Source organism: Leopardus geoffroyi, chromosome B2 (genome assembly GCF_018350155.1).
Source record: "Leopardus geoffroyi isolate Oge1 chromosome B2, O.geoffroyi_Oge1_pat1.0, whole genome shotgun sequence".
NCBI lineage: Eukaryota > Metazoa > Chordata > Mammalia > Carnivora > Felidae > Leopardus > Leopardus geoffroyi.
Window position 1 is genome coordinate 15,373,115 of NC_059332.1, and position 26,885 is coordinate 15,399,999.

General features: G+C 50.8%; 1 protein-coding gene across 4 annotated transcripts in view; it reads left to right on the forward strand.

The window, feature by feature from the left end:
* The first annotated feature begins 431 nt into the window (after positions 1 to 431).
* Positions 432 to 26,885, forward strand: part of GFOD1 (glucose-fructose oxidoreductase domain containing 1) — a 114,441-nt gene continuing 87,987 nt past the window's right edge. The window contains exon 1 of one of the 4 annotated variants that reach the window (XM_045497369.1): positions 432 to 1,394. In XM_045497369.1, the coding sequence (XP_045353325.1) occupies positions 1,142 to 1,394 (253 nt within the window). In that variant the 5' untranslated portion in view covers positions 432 to 1,141. The other 3 variants (XM_045497371.1, XM_045497374.1, XM_045497376.1) reach the window with 3 other exon arrangements.

Sequence of the window (26,885 nt, forward strand, 5' to 3'; positions counted from 1 at the left end):
GTTAGCGCGAGGATTCAGAGAGAATGCCTGGAAAGCTTCCCTAGTGTGTTCTGGGCATGTGGGCTTCGCTCCCGCTCCGTCGCTCTCACCTCGCTGGGTCCCCCCGCGCTCCCCCTCCCAGGGACGCACGCCTAACCCATCAGGGCGCGCCCGCCCCGGTGGATTTATTGGCCCGCTTGGGGCGGGGTTTGGGAAGAGGCGAGGAGGGAGGGAGGAGGTGAGGGCGAAGAAAGGGAAGCGGCGGAGGGGCCGGAGGCGCGCGGGGCGGGGCGGGGCGGGGGAGGAGCCGGGCTGGGTTCCTGGGCCCCGCGCGGCGCGCTCAGGGAGCCCGGGGCGGCGGGGGCGGGGGCGGCGCGCGGCGGCCAATGGCGCGCGGCGCTGCGGCGGGGGCGGCGCGGCGACACCCGGCTGCTGACAGCCAAACTCCCCAACTCCGCCCTCGTCCCCGCGGGATCCCGGAGCCCGAGCCGGCCTGGGGCCGAGGCCGCCCGAGCCGCGCTGCGAGCGAACATGGCAGCAGAATGAGAAGGCTGGCGCCGGGTCGTGGCCGTCGGCGCCGCGCTGCAGCTCGAGATCCGCGTCCGGCGCCCTGCGAGCCGCGCGCTTAGCCGGCCTCCTGGTGGCCGCTGGATTATTTCATTCGGAGCCGAGGGCGGGGGAGAGAGGGGGACCCCGCAGCCGCGCCGGTCCGTGCTCGGGCAGGGTGTGCGACTCGCCGGCTGCGGAAAGCACGCGGGAGAGAGCGGGTCCCGGGCTGCGGCGGCGCGGGCGCGGGGATGAGCCGGCCATGGGGCGGCCTCGGCGGGGCTCGCGGAGCCGGCCGGCGCTGCGGCGGGGGCGCTGCCTGAGCCGGGGCTCCGCGGGGCTTCGGGGCCTCGGGCTCCCCGGGGGGGTCCCTGCCGCCGCCCCCGGGAGGGACGAGAGCCCCGCGTGGCGGACACTGCAGCAGACGCCGCACTGAGGCGCCCCGAGCCTGCTCCGCCTGCAGCTCGGTGCGCTCTCGGCACCCGGGCGCCTTGCCCGGTGCACGGGCTGCTGGCGCACCGCGGCGAGCCGGGCGCAGGACTGGCTACACGGGGGTGTGTGAGCCTGTGGGACTGGCGATCTGAGCTGAGGCAGAACCCGGCGGACCGGAGCAGCCATGCTTCCCGGGGTGGGCGTGTTCGGCACCAGCCTCACGGCCCGTGTCATCATCCCGCTGCTGAAAGACGAGGGCTTCGCGGTGAAGGCGCTGTGGGGCCGCACGCAGGAGGAAGCGGAGGAGCTGGCCAAGGAGATGAGCGTCCCCTTCTACACCAGCCGCATTGACGAGGTGCTGCTGCATCAGGACGTGGACTTGGTGTGCATCAACCTGCCGCCGCCCCTCACCAGGCAGATCGCTGTCAAAACCCTGGGTGAGCGACCCCCTCCCCCCTCCCCTGCAGCCTTCCTTCCTTCCCTGCTGCTCTTCTGCTCTCGCCCCCTCTTCATCCCCGAGGCTTACGAGGCATCTACGCCGGCCCGGGGACCTGCGATGCCACAGGCCACTCGGAGCTCCCTCCTTCCTCATCCCCGGCCTTCCCAGCCTCTGCGCTTCTCTCCTCCCTTCTGGCACCACCTGGACGCGCCTTCCCACGTGTGTGGCGCGGAGGCTGGAGGAGGCGTGTGTTCCCGGGATGTCGACCAGGCGGATCGGATGCCGAGGACTGGGCATGGGCTGCTCGGAGGGAGAGGAAACTCAGTCCCCAGCTGTGCCTGTAGTGCCCCGAGTGTGTGCGTGGGTGCGCGCCTGGGAGAGGCGAGTGCGCGCCCGGGAACACCCGAAACAAGGGCCCCACACGTGTGTCTGGTTTTCCTGAGGGCGGGAGACTACCTGATCCGGAGCAGCTGTGACGTCCTGCCCGGCCAGTTTGCTTCTTTCTGCTGTTAGTTTGGTGTGAGGTTAGAATTTGACGATCAGCTGGAATTACTAAGTCTTGGCTGTAAGCGAGGACGGCGGGAGTGGTTAGATGGGGCGGCGGGAGAGGGATTTATGGGGACGTCTTCCAGGAGGTCGTGGGTTAGTGACGACCGGTTTGATAAAACCAGGGGGATTTAACTGTCGAGCGTGGCAGCTCAGGAGCTGCCTTCTGCGTGGGTTTGGAATGATAGGTCTTGAATTTTTAGGGGACGAACGCAGCCCTTCCAGAGGCATGGGTGCTTTGTGTGGGAAAAGGCCCCTCGCAGCCCCTTTCACGTGGGAGCATGTACTAGTCCCTCCTTAATAACCGTGGGGAAAGTTCCCAGGTCTGACGTGGGCAGGGAGGCTGGGAACGGGCTCACCGCCTCTGGCCATCCGGTCCCCCCACCTATATAACCCAGGCAGTCTGAACAATCTCTGAGCACAGAGCAACCGCGGCTTTGCCGTGCCCAGGGGAAAAAGAAGCGTAATTTTGTCCACTGGCAGTCCTCACACATACCTAAGACGATCCCAGCAGTATCCCTGACTCCGAACCCGCCCAGAAAGTGTACCGCCCGCCCTTGAAAGTTGGAATTTTTATTGATGAGGAAAGAGACCAAGCTTATGGCCCAGGACGCGACATTAAAGAAGTGTTTCAAGGGAAGGGCAGGGACAGTACCCAGAAGTCCATGGTAATTTATGTAATCTGGGAAGGCGTGTTTTATTTTTATGTTTTAATGGGCACGGATTAAGGGTAGATGAAATGTACGTATATTTGAATTAACTGCAGAGACCTATGACCGGAAGGTAGAACTCTTTCTTCCTAGAAAACCATTTTTTTTTTTTTTTTTTTTAAATTAGGCCATTTTGCTCTGGACTCAGACGGGACATCTGATCCAATTCCTAAGGAGGCTGCCCAAGCCTGTCAGTTTTCATGTCAGTTTGATTAAGTTTCTGACCTTTGTTTATTTTTCTTTGGCCTTGAATTGAATGTCCTTGGGTTCTGGGCTCTCTTTTCTGTTTGCTGTCATATATGTTGGATAGCTGACCTCTGTGCTTACAGTGGGTCTGTGCGTTATCAAATAGGTCATAACCCTCCTGTGGCCTGAATCTGTTAGGACAGTTGGTATCTACCAGGTTTCTCCTGAAGAGCTTATGCCTGGTCATATCAGACAGACCTTGTAACATCGCTTCTCCCCACTACGGCAACGCAGCCCTGTCGGTCAGCACCCCTAAGGCATATCACCAGGAGAGTGGCAATTTGGGGGACAAGGATGTCCCTGTTTCCTGACCAACTCTTGTACTTCAGCCCAAAGAGCATTTGGTTGGAGAGGAGGGGCGCACATTATACATTTCTGGATACTTCTGTTCTTATTTGCAATAATCCCCATGACTTCTTTTTTTCCCTTGACAAGACTAACACGAGTTACCTCTTCAAAGCCAAGCAAAGAAGCTTCAGAAACAGACTTAGTTTAATAAGCATGACTAAGGAATAGGGTTTTGTGTATATGTTTTGTAGGAAGTTTTGAGCTTTTTTTCTTTTTTTAACTCCCGATTTTGCAGGTAACTTGAGATAGGTTGTGATTATCGAAAATGAAGGGGGACATCGACTTTAGATGTGGCCGGATGTTGGTCTCATTCCCCGCATCATCTCTCCTGGAAAATCCCCAGGCCACTCCCGTTGACGATGTACCTGCAAATATGCAGCCTGGTGGTCATCTTGGTATGCTTTGCTGTCATGGTTAGAGGTTCAGCACATACAACACAGGAAGTGAAACACCCCAGACAGTTACAGGCCTGGTTTGGCCATTGGGGTTTATAGATGCTAGAGTTTGCCTGGAATTGAAACAAGCCGGTTTTGACGGGTCCTAGTGAATTGGCCTTCTTTTGGCAAAGGCTAGGGCTTTGAGTTGCTGGCCCAGCAGTGGCCAGTGGTCTGTGGCCATCTATCCATACTCATAACTGGTCTCAGGCCTGTCAAGGTAAGGGGTTGGTCTGGGGAGCATCGAGGAATGACACTTGGAATCAATAGAATCATAGGGGCACTTGGGTGGCTCAGTCAGTTAAGTATCTGACTCTTGGTTTTGGCTCAGGTCGTGATCTCGGGGTTTGTGAGTTCGAGTTCTGCATCGGGCTCTGCACTGACAGTGTGAGCCTGCTTGGGATTCTCTCTCTCTCTCCCTTTCTCTCTCTCTCCCTCTCAAAATAAATAACCTTAAAAAAATAGAATCACATACATCCTCCTTTAATTTCTAAAAATTCCCTTGAAATCCCTACTTTGGTGAACTAGGCATTTCTCTGTTGTAGAGACTTTCCCGCCATTCTTTTGTATAGTTTCTCCAGCGCCCAGGGCTGCCCCTTATTAAATACCTACCCTGTGCCGGGCAATATGGTAGATGCAGTATGGAAAACGTTTCATTTCATGATGAGAATGGTCCTCTGAGATAGATGTGATGCCCGTTTTACAAGTGAGGCAACTAAAATCCAGAGACCCGAGTGGAATTGCTCAAGGGAATACTGCTGGCGATTTGAACACCGCCATTCTGCCTCCCTGGAGTCCTTTTTTCCCCCTTCCATCCCCTAACCTTGCTTCTTTGCCTCAGTTCCTTTTCTCAGATCGTAGTAGCTCGGGTGAGACTGTAGAATTATCCTTTATTCCTGTTTACCCCACCCGTGGAATTAGTTCCCTCTTATATCTGTTCCTTTTTCGCTATCATTGCTTCCTCCAGAGAAGGAACTGGCTCCGTACCTGGGCTTCTGAACTAGGTTCCAGCCTGCCCTTCCTCGCCACTGCCTCCATTGTCCACGCTGCTGCCAGAATTTCCTTGAAGAACTTTACACTCGGTCATGTCACTGTGCCCCCCTTGCGTCACTTCTAGGAAGAGTCCCAAGTGCTTGGCATGTCGGGCAAGAGCTGGCCTCGGGTGAGCCTGCCCGGGCTCATATCCTGCTGGCTATTCTGGAACCCCATGAGCTTTAGCTAAACCCCAAACTACTAGTGTGCCCTTGAATGGACCCCTGTTTGATTATATGTCCATGCCTCTGTCTGGAACACCTGCCTTGTGAGGGTTGCCTGTTCATCCTGGAAGAGTCTGCCCTTGTGTTACCTCCTCCCGGAAGCCTCCCCCTTTCTCCCGCTCACCCCTCATGTACCCTGCGGTGGTCTCAGCACCACATGCCCCCCATCTTTCCCCAAACTGATCGTAGTGCATCGCAGCAAACTGGAGGCAATCACTCTTACCAGTTTTGAAGATCTGGCTGGGTATGTAGTGGCAAACATGTGGGTGAAAAATTCTAAAACCTTTTTTACGTAGCTGGTAACGTTCCATACCATAAGTACTGTTAATATACTTTTGTCATGCAACAATGTTAATCTTGAAAAGATACACACACACACACACACACACACACACACACACACACACACACACATTCATAAACCAGCATCTGGAAGTATCCTTTTTCCTATTTTTGGCTACATAGTATTTCATCATATGGATAAATCAACATTTATTTATTTAACCAGTTCCCTATTAGTGAGCATTCGGGTTATTCCCAATCTTTTGCTTATACAAACACGTAGTGAACAACCTAGAACCTGTGTCATTTTGCGCATCCACGAACGTGCTTGTAGGACAAATATGCCAGCGGCTGGTCAAAAAGTATGTGCTCATTTCCTTTAACAAAGATGTTGCCAAATTAACCGGCGCCCAAAATGACACTGCTGTTTGTCAATTTCCTCGTGTGCCCCTCTCTCTCTGCAAGCTCCTTGCCTGCCAGGTGCCTGAAGGCTTCTGAACTAGGTTCCAGCCTGCCCCTCCTCCCCGGGATGGTCTCACTCACCTTTTGTATCCAGATCAGCACAAGCTCTCAGCCAGCCTTTGGGGTCAGTCAAAACCTGTCTCCAGCTTGCCCTGCTGCACCTAGAGTATGCACTGAGCCACACGCTGGCTCCCTAGGTCCACTCTTGTTCCTTATCCAGTCTAGTCTCTATACGATAGGCGAGTGCCATCTATCTGTCTATATATATAGATGGCACTGTGTCATTCCCTGCTCAGAATCTCTCAGTGCTATCTCCTATGGCACTTGGGGTATCATTCAGCTGTCTTGGCCTGAGTGGCCCTGCCTAGTAATCCCTGTCACCTCCTTGGTGACTGTCCACTCTCCCCGGCTCACTACCCTCCAGCACCTTGGGCCTTTTTGCTCAAACACACCTGCCTGTTTCCTGACTCTGGGCCTTTGCAAACTGGCTTTTCCCTCTGCCTGGAAGGTTCTCCCTCACTCCTCTGAATGGCTAGCTCGTTCTGTCTTCACATTTCAGCTCCGATGTTATGTCAAGAGAGAGGCCTTTCTGATCCTCCTCTTCCAACCAAAAGTCCTTTCCCCCACTTCTCAGTTCTCCCTCTGCACCCTCTTTATGTTCTTTGTAGCGCTATTGCTGTTTGTATGACCTCTTTCCCTTGCTAGTTCTCTTATTTGGTATTTATCTCCCCATGTGGAAAGAAATTCTTTGAGGTAGAGCCTGTGACTGTTTTGCTCTCCGGGGTGGCCTTATCTCCCCTAGACAGTGCCAGGCGCTGAGTCACCTGTGAATATTTGCTAAATGACAAATGAATGCCTTTTTAATGAATGAATGGATGCTTGGGGAAGGCAAAAGGTTACAAAGAGGATGGGTCCATCAGTAAACCACACTTTGCCCTGTACGCAGTAGCCCACTGTCTCCCAGACAGTCACACGCGGTCTCACCACCTGGAGCCCTTGTCAAAAGGCAGATTCCAGGGTGGGACCCAAGATTCAGAGTTTCTGTCCAGCCCCGCCTCTCTCCGCCGGGTGGTGTGGATGCTGGGACAGCCGGACACAGAGATGTGATGGCTCTGTGCCTCTGGGAAAACAAGACCAACCTCGCCGTGAATAATTAAACTGGCGAGTGGGTTGGGGGGGGGGGGGGCGGTGGAACGGTGTTAAAGTATCTGGTGCCTTTGTGTGTAACACGACGACCTCTGTTTTCCTGGTCCCTGCCCCAGTTTCTGGAGCTGGGGGAAGCCTCTCCGCGGGATGGGAGGCTCCTTTGGGATGGTGACGAAGGCTGTGGAGCTTCTCTGAGCTTTGATGGTGCTTCACGGGGATCTTGCCCGGACTTGTTTGGCGTCCTCAGCTCCATGCCCTTTTGCCACCCCTGCGTCATAGTGTCTGCAGTTGCTCAAGGCAGACAAGGGCTGCCGGGACAGAAAACGGGGATGGTCGTCATGGCCCCACGCGCGGAGCTACGGCTGTAGATAATCAGACATCATTTTTGCACTTGGCGGTCACCATTCTGAAATCCCAGCAAACCCCGCATTTCTAGCTCCCCCCTCGAAGTCGCTTCGGGATGTTTTCCTCTCCGAACACAGGGTGGAAAAGGCAATGTGCTCTTCTCTCTTGAGTTTCTGCCCGCTCAGCACGGAGTGCGGTGGTTTGGGTCTATGGGTTTGTTGTAGGGTCGAGGACGCCCTGGGGCGTTATGTCCATGGCAGAAATGACTCTGTACTGTTAGGAAAAGTCAAGGTTCACCAATCCCAATCCATCTAACTGAAATTAGGTGCAGTTGAGTGATTATTTTGCTGATGATATCTGGCTTTGAAAATGTACGATTCTGCAGAAGATTAAACGGAAATGAGAAAAAGCCAAAGGAAGAAACTGGACATTTTGATGCTGAAACTAGGGAGGAATAAAAAAAAAAAAATGGTGGAAGTAAATAGCTTGTTTTAAAGGTTTCACCAAGAAGGAAATACACAGGCAATTAGTTACATATTTTGATTGAGGGCCGTGGTGGCCTCTCATTGTAGACAACATTGTGATTCGCAGAACTGCTGGTGATAGAGTAGGTTGGCAGGTCGCAACTGTGTAACCATCCTTGTCCAGCCTCAGGTTTCTGGCCAACAAGATGGATTTAAAGGTATTATCATAGGGGGCGCCTGAGTGGCTCCGTGGGATAAGCGTCCAATCCTTGATTTCAGCTCAGGTCATGATCTCATGGTCATGAGATCGAGCCCCACGTCGGGTGTGGAGCCTGCTTAAGATTCTCTGTCTCCTTCTCCCTCTGCCCCACCTAGCTTGCTCTCTCTCTCTCTAAAATAAATTAAAAAAAAAAATCATACAAGGTTGGTGTGACAATTAAAATGAGAGGGGGTGTGTAAAGAGCCCATGCCCCCCACCCGCTATCTGCCTAAACTCAATAAATGTTATTCTATTTCTTCTTGATGTGATCAATTCTTTAACCTATTCCAAATGGTACTTAATTTTTTTGTTTGTTTGTTTTTAATATGAGAGAGCAGGAGCACAAACAGGGGAGAGGGGCAGAGTTTGGAAAGCGAGAGAGAATCCCAGGCAGGCTCCAACGCTCAGTACAGAGCCCGACGCGGAGCTTGAGCCCACCACCCTGGGATCACGACCTGAGCTGAAATCAGGAGTCGGACGCTCAACTGAGCCACCCAGGCGCCCCCGACCAGTGGTACTTTTGAAGATTTGTTTTTCATATTTTTAAAAGAGGTGATTCCCTCCTGCTAGATTCGGAAAATACAGCTGAAAGTTATTATTATCATCCTCTTTTAGAGGAAATGGGCGTAAGCCAAGCTTCACATGTGGGATTTGCTGAGAATACATTACTTGCTTCACAGACGCATGATCTAGAAGGTGCTGATGGTGTTCCCAGGAACTCACCACACCTGTGGAGGTTCATCATCCCCTGTGAGAAGGGTGCCGGGTCCTCCACGGAACTCAGGGGCAGGGGCATAGCTCAGGTCTCAGGAGGCGCCTGGAAACTATGAACTCCTGGAATTGTATCGTTTTTGTGCTCTGCTTCTCTCCATGTGTTGGCCTCATCGCCTGTCCTGTTTTAAACCACCTCTCTCTGCTTCCTGCGTCCATGTGGTGGACAGAACACCAAATATGGTGGCCAGGACTCCCAAATGCAGTTATCACCGGTCCCCACTTCCCCTTGTCCCCGCTTGTGTCTAATGCTTTCCCCTGGCCCGGTCTTTTTGGAGGTTATCTTGTAACATGGGGGACCCATCACGAAATGGCGTGGGGGACCCTCTACTGCAGGGAAGTGGGGGTGGAGGGACGACAGGCGGGCATCCCGAGCTGGGCCCCACTCCCCCAAGGTGCTCATTCTAAGAACACACGCTTGGGTGAAGGTTTTACAAACGTAGACGTTTCTGGATACTGTGGGTTCTTTAGCCATGTTGCTGAAACACACGCTCAGCACTTTGCCGCTTTTATAATAACCGCAGTAAGGGGCGCCTGGGTGGCTCAGTCGGTTAAGCGTCCAACTTTGGCTCAGGTCACGATCTCGCGGCCCGTGAGTTCGAGCCCCGCGTCGGGCTCTGGGCTGATGGCTCAGAGCCTGGAGCCTGCTTCCGATTCTGTGTCTCCCTCTCTCTCTGCCCCTCCCCCGTTCATGCTGTGTCTCTCTCTGTCTCAAAAATAAATAAATGTTAAAAAAAAAAAAAATAACCGCAGTAAAACAGCGGACAGAAGAAACACGTGTGTGGCGACCCAATGCCAACCTTGTCGTCATTAGTATTAAGTTCAGGGAGTGTGTGTTTGTAAAATATGTGACGGGAGAATGGATAAACTTGACCGGCTCCATGGGGTTTGACGGCCGAGCACCTTCTGCTTGGCACGTGCCAGAGGCGGACTGTGGTGAGCGTAGGGCCTCTAAGGAGTCAGGAAAAGGATAGAGCTTCCTGGGGAAGAGGAATTTCTACTTTCAGACTGCCTTCACGCTGCAAAACTCTTCCCTAGGCCTCCAGCCTGCTAGTCTGCCCTGCAAATTGGGGACCTGCCGGTCCCCATAATTGCATGAACCAGTTCCTTAAAAATAAACCTGCCTTGCCCTCACTCCCCGGCCCGTAGTCCCTCCCTCCACTTCCGTTCCCTCCCCCTCTCTCCCACTCTTTCCCCTCACTTTCCCCACATCCTTCCCCTCTTCCCTTCTCCCTTTCTCCACCGCCCCCCCCCCCCCCCCATCTACCCGCCCACCCCGTATTGGTTCTGTGTCTCTGGAGCCCTCTGATGAACACACATTTTGCCTGGATCCAGTCCACCTGGCCAGGTGAGCTGGGCGATGTCACCCAAGTGTGGATCTGGCAAGACTCCTTGGTGCTGAAGCTGTTCCACTGAATTCAGCTGGTGAGTGCGGGCCCCGAGGAGAGCACTGTCTGAGCTTTGTCCTCTAGAACGGGAAGACTTTGAAGGCAAAAGATCTTTTTGGTTTAGACTCCAACAAGGCGGGGCGGGAAGGCTTTAGAACCCTCGCTGCTGAGAGCCGCAGGGACCCTGACCGGTTCTACCTCTGTCATCCAGGCTTTGGGGAAGCTGGCTTCTCAGGTTTAAGCAAGCTTAGGACGCCCTGGAGTTTAAACTTTCCCTGAGAATTGTTAATGCCCCGTGAGCATTAAAAAGTGCAGGGAAAAAAAAAAAAAAACTTTACAATGATAGGAATTGTTTTTAAAATTTCTAATTTCCAACTGCAAAGGCTTTCTTGGTACTGAGAGGCTCTTTCAATTAGCATGACGCCCGTAAACTGAAACTATAGAGTGTTGAAGCCCCAGTGAAATGGGTATGTAGCTTTTGCATTGCTTTTTTTAAATAGATTTATTGAGATAAGCTTTATGTATCACAAGAGTTACCCATTGAGAGCCAGTGATTTCTAGTAAGTGTATACCATTGTGCAAAAAATTTTAGAATGCTTCCAACATCCCCACACGTTTCCTCCTGCCTGTTTGCAGTTGGCCCCCATTCCCACCCCAACCCCCTGGCAACCCCGGATACGCTTTGTCTCTGTCATTTGGCTTCTTCTAGGAATTTCACATAAATGGAGTCCTGTAGTATGTAGTCTTTGGTGTCTGACCTGTTTCCCTTAGCATGTTTTTTGATGTTCATCTGCATCGTTGCATCTATCAGACATTCATTCCTTTTTCTTATTGCCGAGTAATCTTCGAGTAAAATACCACATTTTGTTCATCCATTCACCCTCTGATGGATGTTTGTACTGCTTCCAGTTTTTAGCTATTTTTTTTTAAAGTTTATTTATTGGGGGGAGAGCACGTGAGCAAGAGCCGGGGAGGGGGAGAGAGAGGGGAGAGGGAGAGAGTCCCAAGCAGGTTCCGCACGGTCAGTGCAGAGCCCGATGCGGGGTTTGAACTCACCAACCTCGTGATCGTGACCTGATCTGAAATGAAGAGTCAGACACTTAACTGACTGAGCCCCCCAGGCGCCCCCAGTTTTTCGTGATTATCAGTGATGCTGCTTTGAACATTTGCATGCAAGTCTTTTGTAGACCCAGGCTTTTTTCACTTCTCTGGGATACATATCTAAGAGCGAAATTTCTGGGTTGTATGCTATGTATATATTTGCCTCGTATGTACTATTCTATATTCCCACCAGCTATGTAGGGACATTCTAATTCCTCTACACCAGCACCAACACTTGGTATTGACAGCCTTTTTGAGGACAACCTTGATAGTGCCTAGAGCTACTGCATTATGACTTTGATTTGCATTTCCCTAGTGACTATTGATGTTGAGCAACTTCTTGTGTGCTCATTAGCCACTCATGTATCTTCAGATTTCTTGAGCAGTTTTACATTGAATTTTCTTACTGCTGTTGAGTCGTAAGCATTGGTTTTGGGATCTTGTTGTGTTGTTCAGTTAGGGGTAGATTTTTTGGTTTTTGAATACTTTCCTTTCTTCTTGATTTTGGAACTAGATGCAGCTGAACTAATTCTCCAACCTAACTGAGATTAGCTTTGCCAGATATTCATGGAAATGGTTCATTATTTAGAAAAGCAAGACAGCCATGTGAGCGGATGCTGATGTCTGGGGCACCAGCATTGCCCCAGGCCCTGATAATGCGCTGAAAATCCTTTTTTTTTTTTTTTAAATGTTTATTTTGAGGGGCACCCGGGTGGCTCAGTCAGTTAAGCATCCGACTTGGGCTCAGGTCATGATCTCACAGTTCATGGGTTCGAGCCCCGCGTCGGGCTCTGTGCTGACGGCTCGGAGCCTGGAGCCTGCTTCGGATTCTGTGTCTCCCTCTCCCTCTGCTCCTCCCCCGCTCATGCTCTGTCTCTCTCCTTCAAAAATTAAAAAAAAAAAACATTAAAAAAAATTTTTTTTTTAATGTTTATTTTGAGAGAGAGAGAGAGAGCGTGCGCTCATGCACACATGAATGGGGGAGGAGCAGAGAGAGAATCCCAAGCAGGCTCCACGCTGTCAGCACAGAGCCCAACACGGGGCTGGATCCCACGAACCATGAGATCATGACCTGACTCGAAATCAAGAGTCGGACGCTTAACCTACTGAACCGCCCAGGCTCGCCTGCGCTGAACGTTCAGATTTCCAATTTGAAGGTGAGCTGAAGGGGTCCAGGATCCTTTAGTCGCTTATTGTGCCCAGTGTCTGCAGAATGTTTCTCTTCTTCATTCATTTCTCTTTAATAAACGCCTTTGGATGCCTGTAGCACTCTGTTAGCTGTCACCAGCCCACCAGCCGTGCCTCAGATGGTGAGATACGGTTTTTGTTCTTGACCGAAGAGAAGCATACGCAAACACGCAACAACGCAGTAACACGTGTCATGAAGTGGAGTGAATTGTGACACTGTGAGGCCGGGAAGTGTTTGCTTGAGGCAACCGAATAACCCCCCAAGTGTCAGTGTTGGGTGAGGGGTTAGCCACCTGGGTAGCTCCCCGGTGCCAATCCGCAAAGGGTGCTAACGCGAAGGAGAAAAAGCAGAGAAAAAACCCAGAGAATTCCCCCCCCCCCCCCCCCCCGCAAAAGGTGCTACGTGTGTGAATAAAAGACTTCGAGCAGAGAGAGATTGGAAGGAGCGTCCTCTAGCAGCTGCTGAATTACTGCTGTGCTGTCTTCTAGAAGGGCTGGATGTGGAGGCTGGATGATGTTCACTGCCGAGCTTTGGTTTTGCTGAGTGGGGAACTCGGGTTTGAGGTTAGAGAGGGAAATGAACAGGGCCCGTGACGAAAGGCCACGCTGGTCCCCAGGGCCCTTCTCCTCAGGCAGCCTGGGTCCCAAGGGAGGTGGCCCTGCCGATAATGGATGCTGCCTGAAAGCTGAGGAAAGAGGAATTCTGAGAGCTGAGAGGGTCCAGGAAGACCTTCTGGAGGAGGTGGGGCTTCTATGGACCCAGAAGAGGGGGTAGGATTTAAATAATTGAAAAGGAAGATCTAGAAGGTTTTATGAAGTAAAATCCTTTTCAAGGAACCATCTGGTTCTGGGACAACACTCTGAGGACAATTGTGTTTCGTATGACTGACACTTAGGACAAAGAGTAGTTTAAGTATGTCCAAAATTTACTGGCTCCTGGGTGGCTCAGTCCGTTAAGCATCCAACTTTGGCTCAGGTCATGATCTCATGGTTCTTGGGTTCGAGCCCGGTGTTGGGCTCTGTGCTGACAGCTCGGAGCCTGGAGCCTGCTTCGGATTCTGTGTCTCCTTCTCTCTCTGCCCCTCTCCCTCTTGTGCTCTCTCTCAAAGATAAATAAACATTAAAAAAATTAAATTAAAAAAAATGCCCAAAATTAAAAAAAAATTGTTCTTGTCTAGAATTAATAAAATTCTTCTTTGCCGGCAAATTGACTGCCCCCCCCCCCCCCCCCCCGCCCCGCCACATCAGCAGGAAGTTCCACTTATATCTTTCTCTCCCCTCAATTCCAAATGGTGACAGTCACAGATGACACAGCTCTGGGGTAGGCAAAGGAAACAGCTTGCAGGATCATTGGAAAGAACCCCCTCGAGAGGAACACAATGGCGGCCTCATGGGGTGTGAAAAGAGCTGTAAAAATCCATTCAGCCAGAGACCTTGTTAAAAAAATTTTTTTAATGTTTATTTATTTTTGAGATGGGGAGACAGCGCGCGAGTGGGGGAGGGGCAGAGAGAGGGAGACACAGAATCCGAAGCAGGCTCCGGGCTCTGAGCTGTCAGTACAGAGCCCGATGCGGGGCTCGAACCCACGAACCGTGAGATCATGACCTGAGCCGAAGTTGGATGCTTAACTCACTGAGCCACCCAGGCGCCCCTGTTGGGGGAGATGGTTTTAGGGAAAGGCCACAGTGGGGGGATGGGTAGTTAGTTCTTGCCCCGGGGTCCGGTAGTCCGTCAACAGAGCCTTGCTAGCTGAGTGCACTGGCTGGGCTTTTAAACCCCCCACCCCCCACTGTATGACACATTGTATCTCTGTTGCTTTATTTCAAAAGGAGGAGTTGCCTGTTGAATCTTCTGTTAACCTGTAGAAAGTAAAGTGAGGCGCCGAATGCTTTTTCTATCACGGTCGAAGTTGACCAGTTTGAAGAGGCTGCCCGTCACTCTGCTTGGGCTTGAGTCCTGGTTTTGCCACGCTCTGAGTGGCTGCGGACCCTCTACTTAACTCTTCCGAGCCTCTGGTTCTTCATCTGTAAAACAGAGTTAATCAAAGTACCTAACTCTGAAGGTTGCTGACTTAATCAGGGATTTGTTTGTTGGTTGGTTTTTAAACATAATTTATTGTCACATTGGCTTACCTACAACACCCAGTGCTCATCCCAGCAGATGCCCTCCTCCATGCCCATCACCCACCCTCCCCTCCCTCCTACCCCCCCATCGACCCTCAGTTTATTCTCAGTTTTTAGGAGTCTCTTATGGTTTGGCTCCCTCTCTCTCTTTTTTTTTTCCTTCCTCTCCCCCATGGTCTTCTGTTAAGTTTCTCAAGATCCACAGATGAGTGAAAACATATGATATCTGTCCTTCTCTGACCGACTTATTTCACTCAGCATACTACCTTCCAGTTCCATCCACATTGCTGCAAATGACAACATTTCATTCTTTCTCATTGCCAAGTAGTATTCCATTGTGTATATAACCCACCTCTTCTTTATCCATTCATCAGTCGGTGGTCATTTGGGCTCTTTCCATAACTTGGCTATTGTTGAACACGCTGCTGTAAACATTGGGGTACATGTGCCCCTCTGCATCAGCACTCCCGTATCCCCTGGGTAAATTCCTAGCAGTGTAATTGCTGGGTCATAGGGTAGTTCTATTTTTAATTTTTTTGAGGAACTTCCACACTGTTTTCCAGAGCGGCTGCACCAGTTTGCATTCCCACCAACAGTGCAAGAGTGTTCCCATTTCTTTTTTTTTTTTTTTTTTCAACGTTTATTTATTTTTGGGACAGAGAGAGACAGAGCATGAACGGGGGAGGGGCAGAGAGAGAGGGAGACACAGAATCGGAGACAGGCTCCAGGCTCTGAGCCATCAGCCCAGAGCCTGATGCGGGGCTCGAACTCACGGACTGCGAGATCGTGACCTGGCTGAAGTCGGACGCTTAACCGACTGCGCCCCCCAGGCGCCCCGAGTGTTCCCATTTCTAATCAGGGATTTGTTTAAAGTGAATACTCCATAAACACGACAATCCTGCTTTATCAGGACTTACTATGGTGAGCTACTTACTATCTATTCACTCTTCCCTTGAGCACATATTTATTGAGCACCAGCTATATACCAGGCACTGTCTAGATCCGTGCTTTGAAATGTACTAGCCATTCGCTGTATCCTTGTATGTAGCTCTCTCTCTTTTTTTTAAGTGGCTCTTTAGATGTACATAAATTGAAACTAAATCAAATAGGCAGCTCAGTTCCTCGGTTGCCTTAGCCACATTTCAAGTCCTTGAAGGTCCCACGTGGCTGGCTGATGGCTTCCATGTTGGGCACTGCAGCATAGAACATTTCTATCATTGTAGAAAAAGTTCCGTCGGGTGGCGCGAATCGAGGCTGGGGATTCAGGGGCGAACGTAGCACTCATTTACGCTTCATCTAGATGCGGATTCTTGAGAAATCCAAACTTTTGGGCATGTTTCCTTTTCTCCCAGGAATAGGACGATAATTCTACACGGTGCATTTGGTCTCATGAGTAATTCGTAGAACTTTGAGGTGTGGGCATGACCTCCTCTATTAGTAAGGACTCTATTATTATTTTTAAAAAAATTTTTTAATGTCTGTTTTTAAGAGAGACAGAGCACGCAGGGAGGGGCAGAGAGAGAGAGGGAGACACAGAATCCGAAGCAGGCTCCAGGCTCTGAGCTGTCAGCACAGAGCCTGGCCTAGGGCTCGAACTTAAACCGCGGGATCATGACCTGAACTGAAGTCGAACGCTTAACCAACTGAGCCTCCCAGGCGCCCCAGTAAGGACTCTATGATTAACAAGATGGAGATGTGCTGGCTGCGGAAAGTTTCCTAAAATCCCCATTAGATGTTGGGAGTGGGTAAGCAGGTGAATGACACCCCTCCTCACCGTGGGGTCGTCACAGGTACTCGAGGTCCCCCTCCTTTCAGCCAATCTGGAGCCCATAGGAGAGAAGCACAGTGGGCAGGAACTTGTCACAGGTGCCTTGATCCTACAAGAACCGAGAACACTTGCAGCCAGTTCCTGAGGGTGCGCTTTGGGGGAGAACCCCGACTTCACGGGAAGGTTGCTTCCTCTTCTCCCACCAACACAACAGGGGAGATGGGGGTTCTGCCCGCGTGCCTCCACTCTCTGCACCCCTGTCTGTCCCTGAAGCCGAGGGGAGAGGCTGAAGAAGTATTAACGCACAAAGCCTCATCGAATAGGTAATTCCTTTTTTCTAATTATAATTGTGATTTTCTCCCCCTCCCTCTGGGGGAAAGCAATACCCATTATTTAAAAATAATTTTTTAACAAGTTTTATTTATTGACTTTTGAGAGAGACACAGAGAGAGAGTGAGCAGGGGAGGGGCAGACAGAGAGAGGGAGAGAGAGAGAGAGAGAGAGAGAGAGAGAGAGAGAATCCCAAGCAGGCTCTGCACTGTCAGCACAGAGCCCGATGCGGGGCTCGAATTTCACACTGTGAAATCATGAGCTGAGCCGAAACTGAGAGCCGGACTCTTAACTGACTGAGCCACCCAGGCGCCCCCAAAGCAATACCCATTTGCCTGAGCATTGCTTTGGGGCACCAGGACTCGAAGTTCCAGCTATTTGGAGCGTGGAGGGCGAGGTGAGTGTGCCTTGGCGGGGGGCGTGAGCACACGCGTGCCCCGTGCCCCCCACAGAATGTCGCTTGCCTGAAGTCAAGGGCAAAGCGGGGATTTGAGGTGACTTGTTACCCAAATGTGCCGTTCGCGGCCGCTCTCCTCGCCTGCCTGAATGTGAATAATCCAAAGTGGGCGGTGGAAAGTGTGATTTTTTTTTCTCCCGCCCTGTCGCTTCTCCTTTTCCAGTAGTGCTGGGGCCCCTGAGGAGAGGAAAAAGCAGCAGGCAAACACACGGAGGGAAAAAAAGAGTGCCGCATGGTTCTGTTTGTCTACACTTCTGCTCCTCCTAGCACCACCCACGTGGGACATTTGTTTGCACCGAATGGCACTGTTCTCAGAGAGTCCTGGGGGACAGGTTTAGAGCCCCTGGGGACGCAGCCTGTCTGACTTCATGTGCACAGCCGTTCACATCTAGGACACACAGGCAGGCTGGCTCTCCCCGGGAGGCCCAGGGGTACCTCTGTGCTGTTTTGTCTGTGGAACTGAGACCTGGCTGCGTGTGTGTGTGTGTGTGTGTGTGTGTGTGTGTGTGTGTGCGCGCGCGCGCAGATCCGACCCACTGGACGCCACCCACAGGCTGCCTGCAGGGGTGATTCCGGCAGGGGTGGGGTGGGGGATGTGCACTGAGCGGCTGACCCTCGCTCTTCTCCTTTCCAGCCCCCACAGCACCCCCATGGTGAAGACCATACTGGCAGCCGCGCCTGTCACTTCCAGGTGCTGGGCAAGCCAGGGGGATTGCGCCGGTCCCATCCTCTGCCAACAGTTCCCTGCTTGGGTATCAGTTTTCAAACCAGTTCAGCATTTGTATCCACCACCCACTTGTTGGGTGCCTACAAAGGGTGCGGCAGTATTCTGGACCAGGAGGGGGTGAGGAGAGGTCAGAGATGTACGAGACATGGTGTCTACTGTGAAAGAGCTTATATTCTTTTTTCTTTAAATTTTTTAATGTTTTATTTATTTTTGAGAGAGAGAGAGAGAGAGAGACAGACAGACTATACGTGGGGGAGGGGCAGAGAGAGAGGGAGACACGGAATCCGAAGCAGGCTCCGGGCTCTGAGCTGTCAGCCCAGAGCCCGACATGGGCTCCAACACACAGACCGTGAGATCATGACCTGAGCTGAAATCGGATGCTTAACTGAGCCACCCAGGCTCCCCTCAAAGAGCTTATATTCTATCCAGAAACTACTCCTCACCCTTTTTTTCTTTTTTTAATTTATTTTTCTTTTTGTTTTTAAAAATTTATGTATCTTGGGAGAGGGAGAGAGTGCTTGTGTGAGCGGGGAAGGGGCAGAGAGAGAGGGAGGGAGAGAATCCCAAGCAGGCTCCACGGTGTTAGTGCACAGCCAACCTCGGGACATGAACCCACAACCCTCAGATCATGACCTGAGCCGGAAGTCGGACGCTTAACCAACTGAGCCACCTGGTCTATCTTTTCCTTCCTTCCTTCCTTCCTTCCTTCCTTCCTTCCTTCCTTCCTTCCTTCCTTCCTTCCTTCCTTCTTTGTTTGTTTTCCTTTTAATTCCAGGATCGGTTCCCATCACTTCGAATTGGGCAGAGGAACTGACGTTTTATCGAGCCTCACTGCGTGCCCGAGTCAGGCGCAGTTCAGTGCCCTCTCATTCCCACCCCACAGCCAGCCTTCCAGGTGGACAGTTAGCATCTCCAGCTTAGAAGCGAGAAGTGCAAGTGTAGAGGGGTTAAATGTCACGTATCGTTGATTCTAAGGCACATGTTTTCACACTTCAGCATCTACAATACAGATCTGTCTTCCAGTCGATGGCACGTCCTAGCTGAACTGGCAGAGGCTTTCTTTCTTGGTAGTGAGTAAAATCCTGGTTGCTCTGGGCCGAGGGCAGTGTTTTTACCTGCAGACGTCCCCTAGGGATGTGACCCATAGTCGTGGGCACAGTAGCCTCCTTACCGTCCTGGAAAACAGGAGACACAAACTGACGCCCTCCCCCATATCCTGGCTTCTGGGAAGTCCCCAAGTCCCGGCCTGTGTGTGTTTATTATTGTCACAGTACCTTATGGTCACCACCCCCAGGTATGCAGCGAGGTCTGGACTATTCCATGGCTGACCTGGATTGAGAGAGCAGGGCCAAGGATGACAGGGGGAGGAACAGCTGATTCCGTTGCTCACTTTGCACACCTTGGACTTGATCTGCACAGCCCCCACGTGCTGACATAAATCAGGTCCCGTGGCGGGCTTTCAGTAAGTCATTTTCCAGAGCAGCTGATGTGAAAAGCAGAGAAGTAGGACGAAGACTGGCTGGGTGATTTGTGTCCTTGGTAGGCTGTGTGGAGTAGCAGAACGGGGGGCACTTCTGGCGGGCAGAGCGCCGTGACAGGCCTTACTGGGACCTATCTCCCGATGCCCCAGGGAAACCGAGTCTCGGAGGGGTGGAGTGGCTTGTCAGTGTCCACACTGCTAATCCAACCGAGGTCTCCAGAGAATGTTCCTTTCAGCTTATCAGATATTTACTCACTGGGGGGGCTGAGTTTCTCCAACAAGGAGTCAAATGGGGAAGGTTGACTTCTGGGAAGCCGTCCTAAGGAAAGAACCTCAAATAATAACTATGAAGAGACCTGCATACACAATAGTGTTTAGCGAAGCCTGATTTATGTTATTGAAACACTGGAAACCAACACAGACGTTCCACAGCGGGGGAACAGTTAGGTAAAGATGGCAAATACAGCTGATTAAATACTTAATAGACATTGAAATTAGGTGTGGGAAGACTGCGGCCTTATGGGGGGTTTTTATGATATAATTATGGGTAAAGACAAAAAGAAGCAGAAATGTTTCCATATCCTGATGCTGGCTTTTTGGAAGCACACACATGCACATACACACCCAGAAAATTAAAAGTCTGGCAGATAATAAGCCAAATTCCTAATGATGGTTATTATGGGGTTGTGGGATTATGGGTGGTTTTTCCTCTCCAAATTGTCAATTTAACAAATTTGATTTTAATGGAAAAAATAAATTTATTTTTCCAAAAAAAAAAAAAAAAGAGAGAGACAATAGCATGGGGGAGAATTGTTTGGTTGGGGGTGACTCTGATTCTTACCTTCTGTGATTTTTTTTTTTTTTTTTTTTTTTTTTTTTTGATCTGGGACGGCTCTCCCCAGGCACATGCAAACATTTGTGGTGAAGCAAAACTTTGTCCAGCATTGGCCGAAGGGAAAATTAGCAATCTTGTAGGAAGTGGATACATAAAGGTCAAGGAGCTCTGCTGGTTTTCAGGGGGATAATTGGATGTGACTCTGAATCTGGGGAGAGCCGTAGCCTCTCTTGGTTGTAGGGTAATTTATTTGTAATTCTAACCGTGTACAGCCAAAACCCAAACACAACCCTGAAGAGGGCTGTGTGGTAGCATCGTTTCTCACTGGCTTCTGAATTTGGCCCAGAGTGGAGAGTGACGCTTTTGTTGGCTTCAGCCTTCCAAAGGAATATAGGAGTGATGTATTTGTTATGTTTACATTTCCCCATTTCTTTGGGGGAAGTTTTCTACTTAGCCAGACCTGCACTGGTATGCATGGGAAGCAGCTTCAGAAAATTCGTTACAGTCTGCTGGAGCTACCCTCTGGGCCATGGGGATGGTGGTGTCTTGGCCTGGGATCCCGGACAGGTGGTTCTTGTCCCGATACCACAGCGAATTAGCTGTGTGACCTTGGGCAAGTGACCTCACCTGTTAGATCTTCGTTTCCTTAACTGTAAAATGCAGGTGCCACAGTCGACTTACGAGTCCCTGCCAGTTCCCACCTTGTCTGTCTACTCCAGTAAAACTTACTTAAAAACTTGGCACTTACTGGCCAGAATTATTTGGTTTGGTAAATGTTTTTAAGCACCGTGTTATTACTGTTGTTGCCAGATTGTTGTTTAGTTTGACTTTTTTTTTTTTTTAATCTATTTCACCAACACACATAGCTCTCCTTTATACCAGGAAGCAGTTTTGCCCTATCTTGGGGGCAAAGTGGCATGATTGGTGTGGCTTAAGGGAAGGCTTTTTGCCAGCTGTGTGTGTGTGTGTGTGTGTGTGTGTGTGTGTGTGCGCGCCTGCTGATGTGCATTGCGCCCTTGATGGTATGGGTTTTTTTTCTTCTGTCTGTTAATGTCACTGCTGAGAACACATCTGTATGTGTAGTTGCTGCTACCAGCTGTCAAGCTGGTAATTCTGTGGAGTTCAGTATAATTTCTGGGCACAAATTTATCGGCACAGTGTGTGTTGGGGGTTAGCTTTTTCTGCCATGCCTCATTAGGCAGATTGTGCTCTGTTGCAATAAGGAAAGATGTAGTTTTGCCCAAAAAGAACTCTTGCACTGTCAGCGACAGTAGAGATATTCATGTCAGAGGAATGTTCATGTCAGTGTCAAAGGGATGTTCATCCCAACCAACTCCACGCCTGAAATTGTACTGGGGACAGTTTACAGGAGGCCAGAGGGAGGGGGACAAGAGAGAACATCACTTTGTCATCCTTGAGTAACTGATGGGCCCCTCTACACGTCATCACCCTTGCTAAAAGAGTACATGACGTGACTAAGCAGTGGAGGGAAGCCTGTTGTTACCGTTTGTGACCCCTGGCAGCAGGATGAGTGGACCTCACCAGGTCAGCATCAAGATAACACTCAGGCAGAGTCTTGAAGGGTAATAGCTATTTGCTTCCTAACTCAGATTAGGGAAGCCATGCCATATGGCAAAGACACTAAGAAGGCGTGGTAATAGATCATCTTGTACCTTTCACAGAAGTTATGTAAGCAGAGATCGGGGACCAGTACGAAAGGAAGAAGCCAGTGGGGGTGTTGTCTCTGTTGGCATGGGACGTTTTTGGGTCACCCTAGACCGGGCACTGGGGATGGCTCCTGTCTTTCCCAGCACTGATTTTTACATTGGGCTTCAGTGCTTGACGGTCATTATAAATGGGAAGGGTTCCTGAGATCCAGCCTAAACTGAGTGGCTCTTTCAATCTGTAGAGAATCTTGTCAGTTCTTCTTTACAAAGGAGACAGTTGGTGTGACAACAATGTCCTTTGTCAGCTGGGTGTTGGATGACTCAGGTTTCGTTTTAAATTTGCTGATCATGCATATAGATCTTTTTTCTCTTTCATTAACATGTTCAGGGATACAGGAAACCTTGGTAGGGTCCTGTTCCTGATATTAACTCGCTCTGTGGCCTGACACAGTCCCTTGACTTTGCTCTCTCGATTCCTCTTATAACAATGAGGGGTTCATTTATGGAGGTTCTCCAATGTGGCTGCCCATCAGGAACCCCTGGGAAGGTTTTGAACATTCTGATGCCCAGGCTGTACCCTGGGCCAATGACATCAGTCTCTGAGGGTGGTCACTGGGCTTTGGTATATTTTAGTGGTCCTCACAGTGAAGGAGCTTTGTTTAACACAGTGATTCTCAAACTTTATTAGAACAGAGGAAATTATTCTAACAGAGGAAATCAGGGGGTGTTTTATAGACGAGGTGGTATTTGAGAGAGCCTTGAACAATGAGGAGGCTTTTTTTGGACAGAATATGAGTGTGTGTTAGGGAAATGTCTGTTTTCCAGAGAAACGGAACCAATGAGGGATGTGTGTGTATAAAGAGAGAGATTTATTTTAAGAAATTGTTTTGTGCCGTGGTAGATGCTGGATGCTGGCAAATCTGAAATCTGCAGGGCCAGACAGCAGGCTGCAGACCCGGGAAGAGTCAGTGTTGTAGTTCAAGTTCAAAGACCAGTCTGCTGGCCGAATTCCCTCTTCTTTAGAGCAGACCAGTCTTTGTCTGTTAAGACCTTTAACTGACTAGATGAGGCTCAGCCACATTATGGAGAATAACCTGTTTTGCTTAGAGTCTGCTGATTTCAAGGTTAGTCCCACCTAACAAATACTTTCACAGAAACATCTAGAATAATGTTTGACCAAATATCTGGGTACCATGGCCTAGCCAAATTAACACATAAAATTAACCATCACAGGGAGGGGGTATTTCAGTTTTTTTTGACCTCTGTGAATTATAGGACTATAGCTGGAAATAGAGGAGGTTGTGGTCCAGGGGAATAAGAATGATTTCTGGGCACTTCTTAATTTTTTTCTTTAATTTTTATTTATTTTTGAGGGAGAGAGAGAGAGAGAGAGAGAGAGAGAGAGAGAGAGCACGAGCAGGGGAGGGGCATAAACAGAGGGGGACCCAGAATCCAAAGCAGGCTCTAGGCTCTCAGCTGTCAGCACAGAGCCCGATGCAGGGCTCGAACTCACGGACTGGGAGATCATGACCTGAGCCGAAGTTGGACGCTCAACCGACTGAGCCACCCAGGCGTCTGGGCGTTTCTTAATCTTTGCTGTTGATGTTCTGACAAGCCTTGGTTCTGCTATACATGTAGAAGAGCCAGACTTCACAAGCCACAAAATCTGTGTTTGCTCAGTGGGTCTGTCTGCCCGCCCTCCCCTCTGCTGCTGCTTATGTGTGCGGGCACTGGAGCCTAGACAAGTGTCTGAGCCTTCCAGTTGCCTGGCTGGGAAACGGACAAATAGGGAAGAACACACAAGGAAAGTCAGGTCTGGAGAAAAACCCGTGTGTGGTGCTATGGAGCAAGCATTCCGTCTCACTGTCTTGTGATTTGACTCATCTGGAAAAGGGGAAGAGGAATGGGGGCAAAAATACTTAAATATCTAGAGACAAGGATCCCACTATAATGAGAGGGCCCGACGTTCTCTGACTTTGACCCGCAGGAAGGAATACATTTACACTGTGGCCGAGTGGATATACAACTATGAATACATAGATATAGATAATGTGTTATGTGTATCAATAAAATTGCATACAACTGAATAATTACCTGGCATTACCCGTATTTCATTGGCAAATGATACACTATGATATTTTCCATTCTCTTCTATTTCATTATGGATAAGGAAAGCTGACTCTGTCCCACTGAACCGATTTCACGATGCCTCATGGGTGGAAACCTGCAGTAAACATGAGACCCAGACCCTGGAGGAGTGAAAGAACTTAGAGAGTCTTGTGATTCTAAGTGGCACTGTCCACTAGAACTTTCTGTGATGATGGAAATGTTCTGTTCTGCCCTGTCCAACACAGACCCCATGTGTCTGTTGAGCACATGAGCCATGGGCAGGCAAATGAGGAAGTGAATTTTATCTTTTATTCCATTTTATTTTTGTTTTTAATGTTCATTTATTTTTGAGAGAGAACGAGAGCGACCGAGCAGGAGGGGGAGGGGCAGAGAGAGAGGGAGACACAGAATCTGAAGCAGGCTCCGGGCTCTGAGCTGTCAGCACGGAGCCCGACGCGGGGCTCGAACTCACGGACCGCGAGATCGTGACCTGAGCCGAAGTCGGACGCTTAACCGACTGAGCCACCCAGGCGCCCCTATTTTATTCCATTTTAATTGATTTAAACGTGAGTAGCTGCGTCTGGCTAGTGGCTCCCGTGCTGGACAGCACACACCTGGGATACCGTCCTGCTTCTGCCTCTAACCAGCTGTAGGGCAGTGAGCCCCTTCCCTCGCCATACGCCCTGGTCCCACACCCCCAGGCCTTGGGTGCCCCATCTATTAACTGGGATGCTGGACTCTGTGATGGCCACCGTGCCTGCTAGCTCCAGCTTTCTGGATTCTGGTGGTCAGGAAAGCCAGGCTGGATGCTGACGTGGGGCGTACAAGTTAATTGAGCGCCCTGGGCAGTGTTACAGGTAACGCGCTCTGCATTTTTAAATGCTCCTTAAGAAACTTTTCCCTTCTTCCCTTACAGTTGCTTAACCGCTCACCCGTGTGACTTGACAGTCTGAAAAGAGAGATGCTTTCTGCTTAATGAAATCTTAGCAGCTCATCCTCACAGACTTGCTGAGCTCCGCCGGTGGCATCCGTAACCCGAACACGAGGTGGTCCGCTCTCTCCTCTCTCCAGACCAGGTGTCTGGGCCCAGAGGAACACGGCAGTGGGAATTTGGGTGCATCGGTTAACCGTCAGGGTGGGTGCGCGTTATTTTTGGGGCATGTGGCTTACACAGCTGGTGATTATGTTTGAGGAGGACAGAATTTGTTTAAATTCTAGCAGTTGGAGTTTCAAAAGGCCCATTATTTCGCTGACCTCAAGGCCTGGCTGGGAAAATTAGGGGCCCAGGAAAGGACTGAAGAAGAGGTGATTTCTTCCTCTCTTTCTCTTCCCCTCCCCCCCTCCCCCCAAAAAAAGCTCCGGTAATAATCAACCTTGACTCAGGATGGGTTTGGGGCAGGTAAGAGCTCATTTTACTTTTCGGAAAGTGATTTCTTCTCCCAGGCCCTTGCTGTTGACCGGACTGGAGGTGAGCTCGGTGAGAAGCTCACAGCCCGGTGATTTGTGCTGAGCCCGGTGGCGATCGGAGAGGTTCTGCCGGTAGATTTTGGCTCTGATGGGAAGGGTTGAAAGAGAGACCGAAATTCTAGGAAAGGCCCTAAATAACCAGCCCCTGGTTGGAATTAAATGGCCCCAGGCTGCTGGGAGCATTCATCTGGTTTCTTCCTTGCTTTCTCTGTGTGTGCATAAGCCCACCAGGCTTGCTCCTGTCACAGCACTGAGCCAGAGCCGCTGGGGAAGGAGGGAGGCGCCCCCCTCCCCCTACGTAAGAGGGATGGGCTGTGTCTGCCCTCCCCCCCCCCCCCCCACCAGGTCCGGCCGTGTGCAGACCTTGCCACAGTGCCATCCGAAGTGCCCTGGGTGTCCTGTGTCAGCCCTCACAGCTGTGACTCCGTTGACTAATGAGCCAAAGCAGCCTTCCCCACCCCCCCCACCCCCCCCCCCGCCTTGTTTTTCCATCCACTGTCAGCTCACACCTTCCACCCTCCAGAGCAGGGCGGCACCACTCTGCCCCCACACGCCCGCCCGCCCGCCCGGTTCTCCTCCAGCAACTGTTTCCTGTTGGCTGAATCTGTGAGCAGTGTGCTGCTGTCTTCCTCCTTCGTCTGGTTCTCACGGGGCACACCCCTCTCCCCCACCGAGGATTCCCTCCCCCTGAGTCCAGAGAGCAAGAAGCCTCCTTCTCCATCCATCCATCTCGCCCCACAGCCCCCCCATCTCCCCCAGAAAGCACAGAAGCCAGGCTCAGCCGCCACCAAGAAAGCAGGCAAGGGGAGGACCGGCCTGCCCACCTCTCGGAAGGATGCCAGCGTGTCCCCCATGTACCGTCTGCGTGTACCAAGGAGGGTGTAGCGAGTCACCAGGACCCCGGGACACAGCAGGCTGCACTCAGCTTGTCAGGCCTGAAGTTGCCTGTGCAGCAGTTAAAACAATTTTTTTTTGAATCTGTATTTATTTTTGAGAGAGAGAGAGAGAGAGGGAGGGAGACACAGAATCCAAAGCAGGTTCCAGGCTCTGAGCTCTCAGCACAGACCCGCACGCAGGGCTTGAACTCACCAACCAAGAGGTCATGACCTGAGCCGAAGTCGGATGCTTCACCGTCGGGGCCACCCAGGCGCCCCGAGAGGCAGCGCAGCAATTTAATAGTCCAGATGGCTGGTTCGGGTTCTGACTCTGGCCGGTTCCCAGCTGTGTAACGTTGGGCAGGTTACTTAACCTCTCTGTTTTTCTAGCCGTGAATGAAGATAATTCACTTCCTCAGAGTGTGGTGGTGAGAATTAAGCGAGATGCCCGCACGGGGCACAAATTTGTTCTTGTGACAAAACGGGTTGCATTTATGTGGGGGGGATCTGACAAAGCCCATCTCCCATGCTGCCACTGCACCATTTTAACGTTGGGAAATCAAAGATAGACATTACACAAAAACAGAAAAAAGCGGGGGCACCTGGCTGGCTCAGTCAGTGGGACTCTTGAGCTCGGGGTTGTGAGTTTGAGCCCCACGTAGGGTATAGAGATTACTTAAAAATAAAACCTTAAAAAAGAAAAAA